General features: G+C 47.4%; 1 protein-coding gene across 1 annotated transcript; it reads left to right on the top strand.

Annotated features, from left to right (window-relative positions):
• Positions 1-2349: 2349 nt before the first annotated feature.
• LOC123429382 (probable xyloglucan endotransglucosylase/hydrolase protein 26) lies at positions 2350-3682 on the top strand. Its single transcript, XM_045113423.1, has 3 exons — positions 2350-2626; positions 2702-2802; positions 2925-3682. Exons 1-3 carry the CDS (start codon positions 2446-2448, stop codon positions 3504-3506), a joined length of 864 nt encoding a protein of 287 aa, XP_044969358.1. The 5' UTR covers positions 2350-2445; the 3' UTR covers positions 3507-3682.
• The last annotated feature ends 11011 nt before the right edge of the window (positions 3683-14693 follow it).

Below are 14693 nucleotides of genomic sequence, written 5' to 3'. Positions count from 1 at the left end.
GACAAGAGTCATGTAGGACTCGACACCATCGGCCCACTCGAAACCCCATCCAAAAGACCTTCCAGACCCGCCCTTCATCCTCCCATTTTCTCTTGTCTTTGTCACCGCTCCACCACCTCGGGCGCCATGCCACAACCCTATCAGAATTGGACAAGTCTGTCACCTCCAACGATACACCCGAGCTCCACGCCGCTTCGCCTCCTTCGTCGCTTCTCCTCTTCGGTCGCCGTATAGGTACCATCCGCTTCTACGATGCTCACACTGCCCGACAACTGTTCGGTATATTGCCTGGGCTATTTTTTTTTGCCCCTTCTTCTTTGAAACAATGAATTCGGGTACGTAATACATACATGAGCATTATGTTGAGTCATCCGACAAGGAGGACTACAAGGATGAGATGCTGATGATGTAGACGCTGCTTGCAGACGCGGAACGTGCGAATGAGCATGTTCTCAATTTCAAGGGACCGACCAAGGATCATGGACCACTCAACCGCAATGGGCCGCGCGACCATTTGACGCTAATGGACGACTAATTTGCCCCGGATGCCCTCTTTGCTGACAATTTTTGTCGGCCCTTTCAGATGCGAAAAAATGTCTTTGAACGTCTCTACCATGGCGTTCGGTCCTTTGGTGAGTACTTCATCTTGAAGAAAGACGTAGTGGAAAGGATTAGTTTCTCTTGTTATCAGATGTGCAAGGCCACAATACGAATGCTTGCATATGGCACTGCCACTCATTCGTGGGGCGAGTACTCAAAGATGTCCAAGAGCACACGCGGAGATGTCATGGTCAGATTTGCAACTGCGGTGGTCGAGGTGTTTGGCTAAAGACAAGAAGCACCTAGAAAAGATGTTTAGAGGGCATTTGAAGTTTTTCACACACGTTTTGCAGTTGTTCGTGGACCTGCTAGACAATGGAATTCGAAGACCTTGTTAGAGGTGATGACCTGTTGTGTGATTATTCACGACATGATCGTGAAGGATGAGGGTGAGGATACTGTCGTGGGTCTTGAGTTTGAGAACATGGGTGGCAACGGTTGGATGACACGAGTGTCGTACAATGTAGCGAATGTCATGTGTCCGGCTCTAACGGAGCATCTTGCAAGTTCCGCCTACCTGTATGCTCAGCATCTTGTCTTGAACCGTCGCCTATTAACTTCGATGAAGACATGGCATGTTGCCGGATGGCCCCATGTGGGTGTTTTGTGGCACCAACAACTTTGCTCTCGGTGGCGCGTGATCCACATCAGGTTTGCGAGCGTGTACGGATGTTGAATCATGATGATCTGGCTTGCAGTGGTGACTTCTTTTTTTTAGTGAAGGAGGGTTACCCCGGTCTCTGCATCTGAACGATGCATACAACCATTTTATTAATTATTCACAAAGACCTTACAAGTAGTACATCAGTTTGTCCGAAGCCATCATCTTAACAATAATTGTCGCTACTCCTAACCACTCGATGAAGGGGTGTCGATAGTCCGAGCCAAATACGAAACAGACATCGCACCAAAACCTAACATCTAAAGCCGGAGGCCCAACCGAGCCACATACTGGGTTTAGGGTACAAACTGGTCCGACGCACTCTCATGTGTCGTCGCCGCCATCTTCCATCAATCCGTCTTCAGAGAAGAAACTAACACACTGACTTGCCAGACCTCTCTGCCATCGACGTCACCATGACGCCAGAGAGCGTCTACCTCCTGCGCGAGTCCATCTCCGCTCATCAGACGCCGAGTCTTCGCTACGCCACTCCGCCAAGATCCACGTACCGCCATCAATGAGAAAGATGAAGCACCGCTCCACCAGAGAAGCTGCAGTGGTGACTTCTACATTGGAAATGAGGACAATAGTGCATGGCGACTTAAGTTTGATGGTACTCTTTAGCATAGGATCTTGAGCTTTGAAGTGAAAACTCTAGGTTCGACCATGCTGGTTGTACCTAACAATGATGATGTTCCACATTATTTCATTGTTGGAGGCATGGTCTAGAGTTTGCTTGGATTTTTCTCTTTTCTCTTTTCTCAATAATACTTTTGTCTTTCTTCGTTCGCATTGCGGCTTTGTTGCTCCGGTGCAGGGAAAGAATGATTCACGCCGGTCGCCGGGCAGCGGAACAATGATGCCGGCGGGAGGGGCAACGGCCCGATGCCATTGAAGACGTCCGGCACAAGTATTCCCCTGCCTGCCATGTCAGGCACGTCGCCGAAGCAAAGTCATGAAGCTAGCTACGTGTCCTCGACAAACCACCAGCTTTACTTTCCCCTCCCCATCATTCCACACGCCTCCAATCCATCCATCGATATCATATACCCCGACGTGCTCAAGGCACCATATATCTCTCCCTAGCTCGTAGTCTACCAATCTCTGAAGACAAAACATTTGATTCTGTAGATACGTAGGCAGTCGATCTTGAGGTAGTGTTGGTTCGTCCAGCTGAAGGAAAGATGGGAAAGCCGGGGGCACTGGTTCCAGTGGTAGCTCTAGCTTTTGCGTTGGTTCTTGGCCTCGAGCTCGTGTCCGGCGGCAACTTTTACGAGGAGTGCGACGCTACGTGGGAGCCCCAGAACTGCTGGACCTACGACGGCGGCAACAGCCTCTCCCTCGCCCTCGTCAGCAACTCCTCAGGTCTTTCTTCAACCTCACAACTTCTGTATTTTTCATGGAGTTCTCCTCTGAATGAATCAATGTGTGGGTGCTCAGGCTCGATGATCCGGTCCAAGAGGCAGTTCATATACGGAACGGTGTCGACCATGATCCAACTCGTCAAGGGCGACTCCGCCGGCACCGTCACTACATATTACGTAAGAGATGGCTGCTCTGCTCCTAATCGATCATACTCTACGTACATATCTGCATTGACGAACCCTTCGATTAATTCTTCAAGGACTAATTGATATACTGTTGTTCGATTGACTGCATGCAGACATCGTCGGTGGGGGACGACCACGACGAGATCGACTTCGAGTTCCTGGGGAACGAGACGGGGCAGCCCTACACGCTGCACACCAACGTCTACGCCGCCGGCGTCGGCGGCAAGGAGATGCAGTTCCGCCCCTGGTTCGACCCCACCGACGGCTACCACAACTACACCATCGCCTGGACGCCCTGCGCGGTCGTCTGGTACGTGGACGGGGCGCCCATCAGGGCGTTCCGCAACTACGAGCGCACCCACGGCGTGGCCTTCCCGACGACCCGCCCCATGCACGCCTATTCCAGCATCTGGGCGGCCGAGGACTGGGCCACGCAGGGCGGCCGCGTCAGGGCAGACTGGACCCGCGCGCCATTCGTCGCCAGCTACCGCGGCATCGACCTCGACATTTGTGAGTGCTACGGCGGCGACTGCGTCTACACCTGCGCCGGGGCGTTCCGGGGCTGCGGCGGGCTCACCGGAGACCAGCGGGGGAAGATGCAGTGGGTGCAGGACAATTACAGGATCTACGACTACTGCGCCGATCACGAGGCCGGCAAGGTGCCCGGCGTCGAGTGCAGCCTGCCGCAGTACTGATGACGAAGAACATTCATTCATGGTGCATCATGTCATGTCAACCGTATTCGTTTTTGCACTTTCCACAAACTATATTGGAATTCCCTCTTTCTTTTCTGTTTCAGAATTTGCCTTTGATATGCAGGCGTCATGTATATTGAAATAATAAGAGCTGGGAGGTCTTTATTTCTTGGCAATAGCTTTTAGCACCGTTTTTAGGGGTACATCTAACTGATAGCCCAAACCACTGTGGTAGAGGTAATACAATGAGTGCTAGGGGTTCTACCCCGTGTGTGTTAGGAGTCTTGATTTGGAGTGCTAGAGGTATCTTATATACTCCCTCCGTTCCTAAATATAAGTCTTTTAAGCGATTTCACTATGTGTCTACATACGGAGCAAAATGATTGAATATACACTTTAAAGTATGTCTATATACATCCGTATGTAGTTCACTAGTGAAATCTCTACAAAGATTTATATTTAGAAACGGAGGGAGTATATTCTTAAAAAGTTGGTCCCAATTCTTTCAACGCGCAAAATATCCACCTCACCATCCCACTAAGCGATGCATTTACAATCTTCTCTTCCGTCAAACCATACAAAATATTTTACATAAGCGTTCTTAACATGCAAAGTGTTTATCTTAACGTCCCACTAAGCAACACATTTAAGTCTTCTCTCCCACTAAGTCCTGTAAAATTTGTCACATAAATGAGTCATAAATTTAACTTATAAATTATAATTATTTTTGCATTAGTCTGTGCATGTAACGCTGCCACATCGTATATTCATGTTAGCCATCCTTGACATTTTTGCTAAAAATGACATTTTTAACAGTTTCACAAGTTTTTATTTTATTTTTAGACACTTTTATTGATTTATAAGTTTATATTTTTTTATTAAATTTAGGAACTACCTACGCATTTTTAACAAAGTTACCGCAGGAAAGGGTGGGGAGAGTCATCCTTACTACTCATGTCTAATTTTTCCCCAATGAAGAAGACACTTGCGTGGACAACTTCAAGGAATTATAAAGTCACATTATGCTTCTTAAGTTCCAAAACTATTTTGCAATAATAAACTAATCAAGTACAATAAATCTCTTATATTTGTATTTTCATGTCCATGCTGTTAATTGCAATATTCACGTTCTATGTAAGCAAGTATTATCTAAATATATTACCAACAATTCTCGCAGCAACGCACGAGGAATTTTCTAGTTTCGTGAGTGTTAAGGGTGGAGAGTGGTTTTGGGAACCTTCCCAAAACCTTTTTTTGGTACTTATGTTTTCTTTGCTGGTTATTTTTTTATCTTCTTCTTTTTTCTTTTTCTTTTCTATTTTCCCTTTTTCTTTCTTTGTTTTCTTTTCTGTTTTCTATTTACAGTTTCCACTTTTTTCTTTTTAGTTTTTCACTTTTTTCGTAATTTTATGTCTTAACTCGTGATTTGTTTTGTTCATCGAATTTCAAAACTGTTTAAAATTCAAAAAATGGTCATCAAATTCAATTTTTCGTTCATTTGGAATTACAAAAATTTCATAAAATTTAAAGTTTGTTCATCAAATTATATTTGTGTTCAGAGTTCAAATTTTTTTCATTAAATTAAAAAAACATCATTTTTTCAGAAAGCAATTGTCCTTGATTACAAATGTTGTTCATCAAGTTTAAAAAATGTTCATTGATTTAAAATTAGTTCAGCATATACAAATATTTTTTCATCAGTATTAAAAATGATCATAATTCTCTTTTCACAAAAATAAAAACTATTTATTAAATTTTTAAGAAAGTTCATTCTTTTAAAATCGAGAACATTTTATTAATTCAAGAACTGTCTTTAACATTGGAATTTTAGAATTTTTAGAATTTCTTGTATTCCCGAATTGCTTTAGCATAGAATAATTCAAAACAGAAATTAAAAAGATAAATAAAAGGAAAACGAATAAAAACAGGGAGCGCCCTGCCCTGTGCATGGGCTGGAGGGTGCGCGGTGCCAAGAATGGGGATGCTCACGCGCCAAATAGGGGCTCCCGCCCTGATGGAACTCTTATTTGACGATTAACGTGCTGCAGCGTTTCCACTTTTGGGGACCTTTGAGAGTATCCTAGAAGTTTTTTCTGGCTTTGGGCCTTGAACCGGTTTTCCTGTTTATTTTTGGCTTTTTATTTTTTTCTGTTTTCCCGTTTCTTTTTCTTCTTTTATTTTTTATTTCATGTTTATTTTAACAAAATCGAATTTTTTTAGGAAATTTAAAAAATGTTCGTGTCTTTGAAAAACGTTCATTTTTTCAATGTTTCTGTTTTTAAAAATTGTTCATAAATTAAAAAAAGGGAATTTGCAAAAACGTTCTCATTTATAAAAGATTGTTAGGAATGCTTTTGTTCAATTTTTCGGAATTTTTGAATTTTTCTAATATGGTGCCCCCATCTTTTTTGGCGGGGCACGCACGTAGTAGGATGTCCCTCGAGATGAGAGTCGGTTCAACGTAAGACCCCGTGATGTCAACCATGTTGCCTTCGAATTCACATCGTACGCGTGGATAGAATAAGGAAGGAAGCCAGCGCCTTGCAAGAACCCACCCAGCTATGGACGACGTGACGGCAGCGCCGAAGAGTGGCACGCGCACGCGGTACGTGCCGCACAAGCTGGTCACACAGATCCTGCTTCATCTCCCCGTCGAGTCGCTGCTGCGGCTCGCCTGCGTCTGCAAGGCCTGGGAAGACACTGTTAGAATAAATCCGAGGTACGCGGTCGATCCATCGAGGAACAAGCAATCACAACACGATGACGACACCGAGATTTGTTAACGAGGTTCAGCGAACTCGCCTACTCCCCGGGGCAATGACTACGGGCGCTCCTCCCCGAGATACCGCAACACCGGCTACCCGGGCGCCGGCACAAGCCGCCGGCTCCCCCTTGCGAGCCTCTCGCTATATAGTCGTCTTAGGTTACAACATGGGGGTGCATCCTCATATATAAGAGGCCAAGGGTACGACGTGTCCGACTACGACACTACATGTATCCTACTCACACTACAACACCAAGTCCATATGTAACCCAACTCGTACATCAATATTCGACACAACTCTAACAAACTCCACCTTGGCGAATATTCTCCACCACTTTGAATTTGTCCATGCATCAAACTTCCATGTACTCCGAACTTGTGTTGTCTTCTTCGTAGCTTACAAGAGCTATCCGACGAGTCTGCCCAAGACCTGCCGCCTCCGTGGGAACCTGCTGCTACTCCTGCAACTCCAGTCTCCGTGACTCCACGTGCAATAGTGCTTCCTTACAACTTGTAAAGATGCGAAGCCGTCCTTGCTCCAATCATCACGGTCACCTCATCTTCCATGATTTCCATGGTCTTCTTATCCCGATCACAACGGAATACCATACCACCATCATGAAGAACTCCAAGCGAAATTAGATTCCTCCTTAGCCCTGGCACATGCCTGACTCCCCGAAGCATCCGCTCAACTCCGTCAAACATCTTAATTTTAATGTCACCTACTCCAGCAACACGATAACCAGTGTCATCGCCCATATAGGCTAAACAAAAATCACCAGACTTGTACGAAGAGAACCACTCCTTGTTGGGTGTCGCATGAAAAGAGCAAGTTGAATCCAACATCCACGCGTCACTTTTGGTTGACCGCCTGTGTGATACTACGAGGGCATCATTACTGCTGTCTGAGTCATTACCATGAATTGCCATATTAGCACTTGACCCATCATTGAGCTCTAGACAGTCCTTTTTAATATGTCCCCTCTGCTTACACTTGTGACACTGTATTTTCTTTTTCTTTTTCTTGTTCTTCCCGGCCTCATATCCCTTCCGCCAATCTTCACCCTTGACTAGCAAACCTTCACCATGAGAGACTTCCACCGCATTCTTCTTTCTCATATGATAAGATAGCAAGGCCGCAGTAATATCCTCATTCTTGACGGTCTCCTTGCCGTGCATCAAAGTAGTGATCAAATGGTCATAGGACGATGGCAATGAACAAAGAAGCAGAATTGCCCTATCCTCGTTGTCAATCATCGCACCCAAGCGTGCTAGATCCATCACGACTTGATTAAAGGCGTTCATATACTCCACAAGATCCGACCCCTCCTGCATCTTCATCCCATACAACTTTTGCTTCAGATACACCTTGGTCGTCGCAGTCTTGGACATAAATTGACTCTCCAGCTTTTCCCAGATCTTCTTCGGCGAATTCTCATCCATCACATGATAAATAACCTGGTCCGACAGACACAACCGTATAGTTCAGGCTGTCCTCAACTGTAACTCCTCCCAGTCCTCAGCCTCCATCTTAGCTGGCTTGGCTACCTGCAACAACGCCTTCAAGCATCCCTGTTGTGCCAACAAATCTTTCACCCTTGTCTGCCATAACCCAAAGCTTCCAGTCCCGTCGAACTTCTCCACCTCAAACCTGGTGCTCACTGGCGCCATGGTTCTTTGTACGTCTGACCTGCGGAAAAATTAACTAAGCTCTCTCACGTGTTGCCCAAGTACACAAGCTTGTACTACTAGCAAATTCCAACCAAACAACTTTCTGGTCCACGTGATGGCAGCCTCCTTGACACTATTACAATGCTAGTTGTTGCTTTGCTTTGCCGTTGCTAGTCCTGATGGATCCGTAAACTTTTTCTTGTCGATTGATCTTTTTTTGTCTCTCGTCGATCTGGCTGCTTGTGCTTGGGCACTTGGGCTCTGATACCACTTGTTACGCAATCCCGAGTCTGCTAACACCAGCGTTTCTGACCCACATGCGTCAACAGGCCCAACCGGAGAACAACACCGACTTATGACAGGCCTTGGGCCCTCTACCCCCAAAAGACTAGCCTGTTAGGAGGGGACACCCTCACCCTTATAAGTCGTGTTATGTCTCTTCCCACAACCGGTGTGGGACTAAAAGTCCCCAACAATCTCCCCCTCACACATCGGTCACCCATGGGCCCGCTAACACCAGCGTTCCAGCCCACCTACCATGACCGACGACCCGTGAGTCCACCGAGATTTATTCCGGGCACATGGGCTCTGATACCACTTGTTACACAATCCCGGGTCCGCTAACACCAACGTTTCCAACCAGCATCAACAGGCCCAACCGAAGAGCAACACCGACTTATGACAGGCCTTGGGCCCTCTACCCCAAAAAGACTAGCCTATTAGGAGGGGACACCCTCACCCTTATAAGTCGTGTTATGTCTCTTCTCACAACCGATGTCGGAGTAAACCCAACAGACACCATCACCGGCGACCGGTCGTTCCACCGCGAGCACGCCCGACTCCAAGAGTCGTGCGTGCTCATCGCGCCGCGACTCAAACTCTATGACGCTGGCCGTCCTTTTGCCAGCACGGGCATGGTCACCACGCCCGGCTTGGGCCAGGACGCCGGAACCCTCGCTCAAGCCATGGACTCCTTATTCTTCCCCACCCAAGAAGCCAGCCGCAGGCACGATCTCGCGCACTGTGACGGCCTTGTGCTGGTCGTGTCCGGGGACGACACCGTGCGGGTGGTCAACCCGGCCACACACCTCACCCTACCCCTGCCCCGGGGCTACGTCACGGCGGCCGCGCTCCATAGGTGCTTCCATGGGGCATTAGGTCTCGGGCATGACCCTTGCTCCAACGCGTACAAGGTTGCCCGTATCTGTTACCGCTCCGTGCACATGCCCGGGACAGGTGGCTGCATCTACACCCTCGCCATGGAGGTGTTCCGTGTTCACCATCGGCAGAGATCATCAGCATTGGCGTCAGACGACGGAGCCACCGCCATACCCTATCATCGCATGTCGGACAGCAACCTTCTCCAAAGGCTCCTTGCTGTGGACAATTGATGAGTTGATGATGCGTGTGGGGGGTGGCGTGGCCGTCCGAGGCTTCCTCCGCTTCAGCTTGGACGAAGAGACTTTCAGCGTCATGCCAACGCCTCCTGGGTGTCCTGACCTACGATGCTTGACGTCCAACTTGGTTGATACGCACGGGGGGCTGTGCCTTACTAGTAGAAAACGGGCCTTTGGCCGGGACCATTTAGTCCCGGCCTGCCTCTGGGCCGGGACTAAAGGCTCGGCCACGTCGCCCCAATTCTCAATGCCTCCCTCGAGGCTTTAGTCCCGGCCCGTAAGGAGCCTTTAGTCCCGGTTCGTGTCCCAAACCGGGACTAAAGGGCTACGCGGTGGGCAGTGGTGGTGGCAACCGTTCGTATCCCCCTTTAGTCCCGGTTGGTGGCTCAACCCGGGACTAAAGTGTTGGGGAACGTCGCATGGGAAACAAAAATTTTCCTACGCGCACGAAGACCTATCATGGTGATGTCCATCTACGAGAGGGGATGAGTGATCTACGTACCCTTGTAGATCGTACAGCAGAAGCGATTAGAGATCGCGGTTGATGTAGTGGAACGTCCTCACGTCCCTCGATCCGCCCCGCGAACAATCCCGCGATCAGTCCCACGATCTAGTACCGAACGGACGGCACCTCCGCGTTCAGCACACGTACAGCTCGACGATGATCTCGGCCTTCTTGATCCAGCAAGAGAGACGGAGAGGTAGAAGAGTTCTCCGGCAGCGTGACGGCGCTCCGGAGGTTGGTGATGATCTTGTCTCAGCAGGGCTCCGCCCGAGCTCCGCAGAAACACGATCTAGAGGAAAAACTATGGAGGTATGTGCTCGGGCAGCCGTGAGAAAGTCGTCGTAAATCTGCCCTAAAAGCCTCATATATATAGGAGGAGGGAGGGGGACCTTGCCTTGGGGTCCAAGGGAACCCCAAGGGGTCGGCCGAGCCAGGGGGGAGGACTCTCCCCCCCCAAACCGAGTCCTACTTGGTTTGGTGGGAGGGAGTCCTTCCCCCTTCCCACTTCTTCCTCTTTTTTTTTCTTTCTTTGATTTTTCTTCCTTGGCGCATAGGATTTGGTGGGCTGTCCCACCAGCCCACTAAGGGCTGGTGTGACCCCCACAAATACCTATGGGCTTCCCCGGAGTGGGTTGCCCCCCTCCGGTGAACTCCCGGAACCCATTCGTCATTCCCGGTACATTCCCGGCAACTCCGAAAACCTTCCGGTAATCAAATGAGGCCATCCTATATATCAATCTTCGTTTCCGGACCATTCCGGAAACCCTCGTGACGTCCGTGATCTCATCCGGGACTCCGAACAACATTCGGTAACCAACCATATAACTCAAATACGCATAAAACAACGTCGAACCTTAAGTGTGCAGACCCTGCGGGTACGAGAACTATGTAGACATGACCCGAGAGACTCCTCGGTCAATATCCAATAGCGGGACCTGGATGCCCATATTGGATCCTACATATTCTACGAAGATCTTATCGTTTGAACCTCAGTGCCAAGGATTCGTATAATCCCGTATGTCATTCCCTTTGTCCTTCGGTATGTTACTTGCCCGAGATTCGATCATCAGTATCCGCATACCTATTTCAATCTCGTTTACCGGCAAGTCTCCCACTTGCACTAGAGTCAATAATCTAGCCCTCACATCACCATGTGAATTACATTGTAATAAATCTAACACCCATACAGTTCTGGTGTCGATCATGTTTTGGCCGTGGAAGAGGCTTAGTCAGCGGGTCTGCTACATTCAGATCCGTGTGCACTTTGCATATATTTACGTCCTCCTCCTCGACGTAGTCGCGGATGAGGTTGAAGCGTCGTTTGATGTGTCTGGTCTTCTTGTGAAACCTTGGTTCCTTTGCTAAGGCAATGGCACCAGTGTTGTCACAGAACAAGGTTATTGGATCCAGTGCACTTGGCACCACTCCAAGATCCGTCATGAACTGCTTCATCCAGACACCCTCCTTAGCCGCCTCCGAGGCAGCCATGTATTCCGCTTCACATGTAGAATCTGCTACGACGCTTTGCTTGGAACTGCACCAGCTTACTGCACCCCCATTAAGAATAAATACGTATCCGGTTTGCGACTTAGAGTCGTCCGGATCTGTGTCAAAGCTTGCATCGACGTAACCTTTTACGGCGAGCTCTTCGTCACCTCCATACACGAGAAACATCTCCTTAGTCCTTTTCAGGTACTTTAGGATATTCTTGACCGCTGTCCAGTGATCCACTCCTGGATTACTCTGGAACCTGCCTGCCATACTTATGGCCAGGCTAACATCCAGTCTAGTGCACAGCATCGCATACATGATAGAGCCTATGGCTGAAGCATAGGGGACGGAGCGCATATGCTCTCTATCTTCATCAGTTGCTGGGCACTGAGTCTTACTCAATCTCGTACCTTGTAACACTGGCAAGAACCCTTTCTTGGACTGTTCCATTTTGAACCTCTTCAAAACTTTATCAAGGTATGTGCTTTGTGAAAGTCCTATCAGGCGTTTTGATCTATCCCTATAGATCTTAATGCCTAGAATGTAAGCAGCTTCTCCTAGGTCCTTCATAGAGAAACTTTTATTCAAGTAACCTTTTATGCTCTCCAAAAGCTCTACGTTGTTTCCAATCAGTAATATGTCATCCACATATAATATTAGAAACGCCACAGAGCTCCCACTCACTTTCTTGTAAATACAAGATTCTCCAACCACTTGTATAAACCCAAATGCTTTGATCACCTCATCAAAGCGTTTGTTCCAACTCCGAGATGCTTGCACCAGTCCATAAATGGATCGCTGGAGCTTGCACACCTTGTCAGCATTTTTAGGATCGACAAAACCTTCGGGTTGCATCATATACAACTCTTCCTTAAGAAAACCGTTAAGGAACGCCGTTTTGACATCCATCTGCCAAATTTCATAATCGAAAAATGCAGCTATTGCTAACATGATTCTGACGGACTTAAGCATCGCTACGGGAGAGAAAGTCTCATCGTAGTCAATTCCTGGAACTTGTGAAAAACCCTTTGCCACAAGTCGAGCTTTATAAACGGTCACATTACCGTCAGCGTCCGTCTTCTTCTTAAAGATCCATTTGTTCTGAATAGCCTTGCGGCCCTCAGGTAGTATCTCCAAAGTCCATACTTTGTTCTCATACATGGATCCTATCTCGGATTTCATGGCTTCTAGCCATTTGTTGGAATCTGGGCCCACCATTGCTTCTTCATAATTTGCAGGTTCATTGTTGTCTAACAACATGATTGTCAAGACGGGATTACCGTACCACTCTGGAGCAGCGCGTGATCTCGTCGACCTGCGTGGTTCAACAGAAACTTGAACTGGAGTTTCATGATCATCATCATTAACTTCCTCCTCAACCGGCGTCGCAATCACAGGGGTTTCCCCTTGCCCTGCGCCACCATCCAGAGGGATGAGAGGTTCGACAACCTCGTCAAGTTCTACCTTCCTCCCACTCAATTCTCTCGAGAGAAACTCCTTCTCGAGAAAAGTTCCGTTCTTAGCAACAAACACTTTGCCCTCGGATTTGAGATAGAAGGTGTACCCAACTGTCTCTTTTGGGTAACCTATGAAGACGCACTTTTCCGCTTTGGGTTCCAGCTTTTCAGGCTGAAGCTTTTTGACATAAGCATCACATCCCCAAACTTTAAGAAACGACAACTTTGGCCTTTTGCCATACCACAGTTCGTATGGTGTCGTCTCAACGGATTTCGATGGTGCCCTATTCAAAGTGAATGCAGCTGTTTCTAATGCATGACCCCAAAAAGATAACGGCAAATCAGTAAGAGACATCATAGATCGCACCATTTCTAACAAAGTACGATTACGATGTTCGGACACACCATTAAGCTGTGGTGTTCCAGGCGGTGTTAACTGCGAAACAATTCCACATTGTCTTAAGTGAGTACCAAACTCGAAACTCAGATATTCACCCCCACGATCAGACCGTAGGAACTTGATCTTCTTGTTACGATGATTTTCTACTTCACTCTGAAATTGTTTGAACTTTTCAAATGTTTCAGACTTGTGTTTCATCAAGTAGACATAACCATATCTACTTAAATCGTCAGTGAAGGTGAGAAAGTAACGATATCCGCCGCGTGCCTCCACGCTCATTGGACCACACACATCGGTATGTATGATTTCCAACAAGTCACTTGCACGCTCCATTGTTCCGGAGAACGGAGTCTTAGTCATCTTGCCCATGAGGCATGGTTCGCACGTGTCAAGTGAATCAAAGTCAAGTGACTCCAAAAGTCCATCAGCATGGAGTTTCTTCATGCGCTTTACACCAATATGACCCAAGCGGCAGTGCCACAAAAATATGGCGCTATCATTGTTTACTCTAACTCTTTTGGTCTCAATGTTATGTATATGCGTATCTCTATCAAGATTCAATATGAACAATCCTCTCACATTCGGTGCATGACCATAAAAGATGTTACTCATAGAAATAGAACAACCATTATTCTCAGACTTAAAAGAGTAACCGTCTCGCAATAAACAAGATCCAGATATAATGTTCATGCTCAACGCAGGCACTAAATAACAATAATTTAAGTTCATCACTAATCCCGATGGTAGTTGAAGTGACACGGTGCCGACGGCGATTGCATCAACCTTGGAACCGTTTCCTACGCGCATCGTCACTTCGTCTTTCGCCAGCCTCCGTCTATTCCGCAGTTCCTGCTTCGAGTTGCAAATGTGAGCAACAGAACCGGTATCGAATACCCAGGCACTACTACGAGAGCTGGTTAAGTACACATCAATAACATGTATATCAAATATACCTGATTTTTCTTTGCCCGCCTTCTTATCTGCCAGATACTTGGGGCAATTGCGCTTCCAGTGACCCATACCCTTGCAATAGAAGCACTCTGTTTCAGGCTTAGGTCCAGCCTTGGGTTTCTTCGGCGGATTGGCAACAGGCTTGCCGCTTTTCTTCGAATTGCCCTTCTTGCCTTTGCCGTTTCTCTTGAAACTAGTGGTCTTGCTCACCATCAACACTTGATGTTCTTTACGGAGTTCAGACTCTGCGACTTTCAGCATCGCAAACAACTCGCCGGGAGACTTGTTCATCCCTTGCATGTTGTAGTTCAACACAAAGCCTTTATAGCTTGGCGGCAGTGATTGAAGGATTCTGTCAGTGATAGCTTCTTGCGGGAGTTCAATCCCCAGTTCAGCTAGACGGTTTGAGTACCCAGACATTTTGAGCACATGTTCACTGACAGACGAGTTTTCCTCCATCTTGCAAGCATAGAATTTATCGGAGGTCTCATACCTCTCGATCCGGGCGTTCTTCTGAAAGATAAACTCCAACTCCTAGAACATCTCAAATG

Source organism: Hordeum vulgare, chromosome 2H, assembly GCF_904849725.1.
Source record: "Hordeum vulgare subsp. vulgare chromosome 2H, MorexV3_pseudomolecules_assembly, whole genome shotgun sequence".
Classification (NCBI taxonomy): Eukaryota; Viridiplantae; Streptophyta; class Magnoliopsida; order Poales; family Poaceae; genus Hordeum; species Hordeum vulgare.
This window is presented reverse-complemented; position numbering and strand designations above follow the sequence as displayed.

What these genes read in the sequence shown, in the direction of transcription:
- LOC123429382 (XM_045113423.1), top strand. Translation starts at nt 2,446, where the DNA reads ATGGGAAAGCCGGGGGCACTGGTTCCAGTGGTAGCTCTAGCTTTTGCG. An exon ending in CCTCGTCAGCAACTCCTCAG is followed by an intron (nt 2,627 to 2,701) that starts GTCTTTCTTCAA and finishes GTGGGTGCTCAG; the next exon opens with GCTCGATGATCCGGTCCAAG. An exon ending in GCACCGTCACTACATATTAC is followed by an intron (nt 2,803 to 2,924) that starts GTAAGAGATGGC and finishes GACTGCATGCAG; the next exon opens with ACATCGTCGGTGGGGGACGA.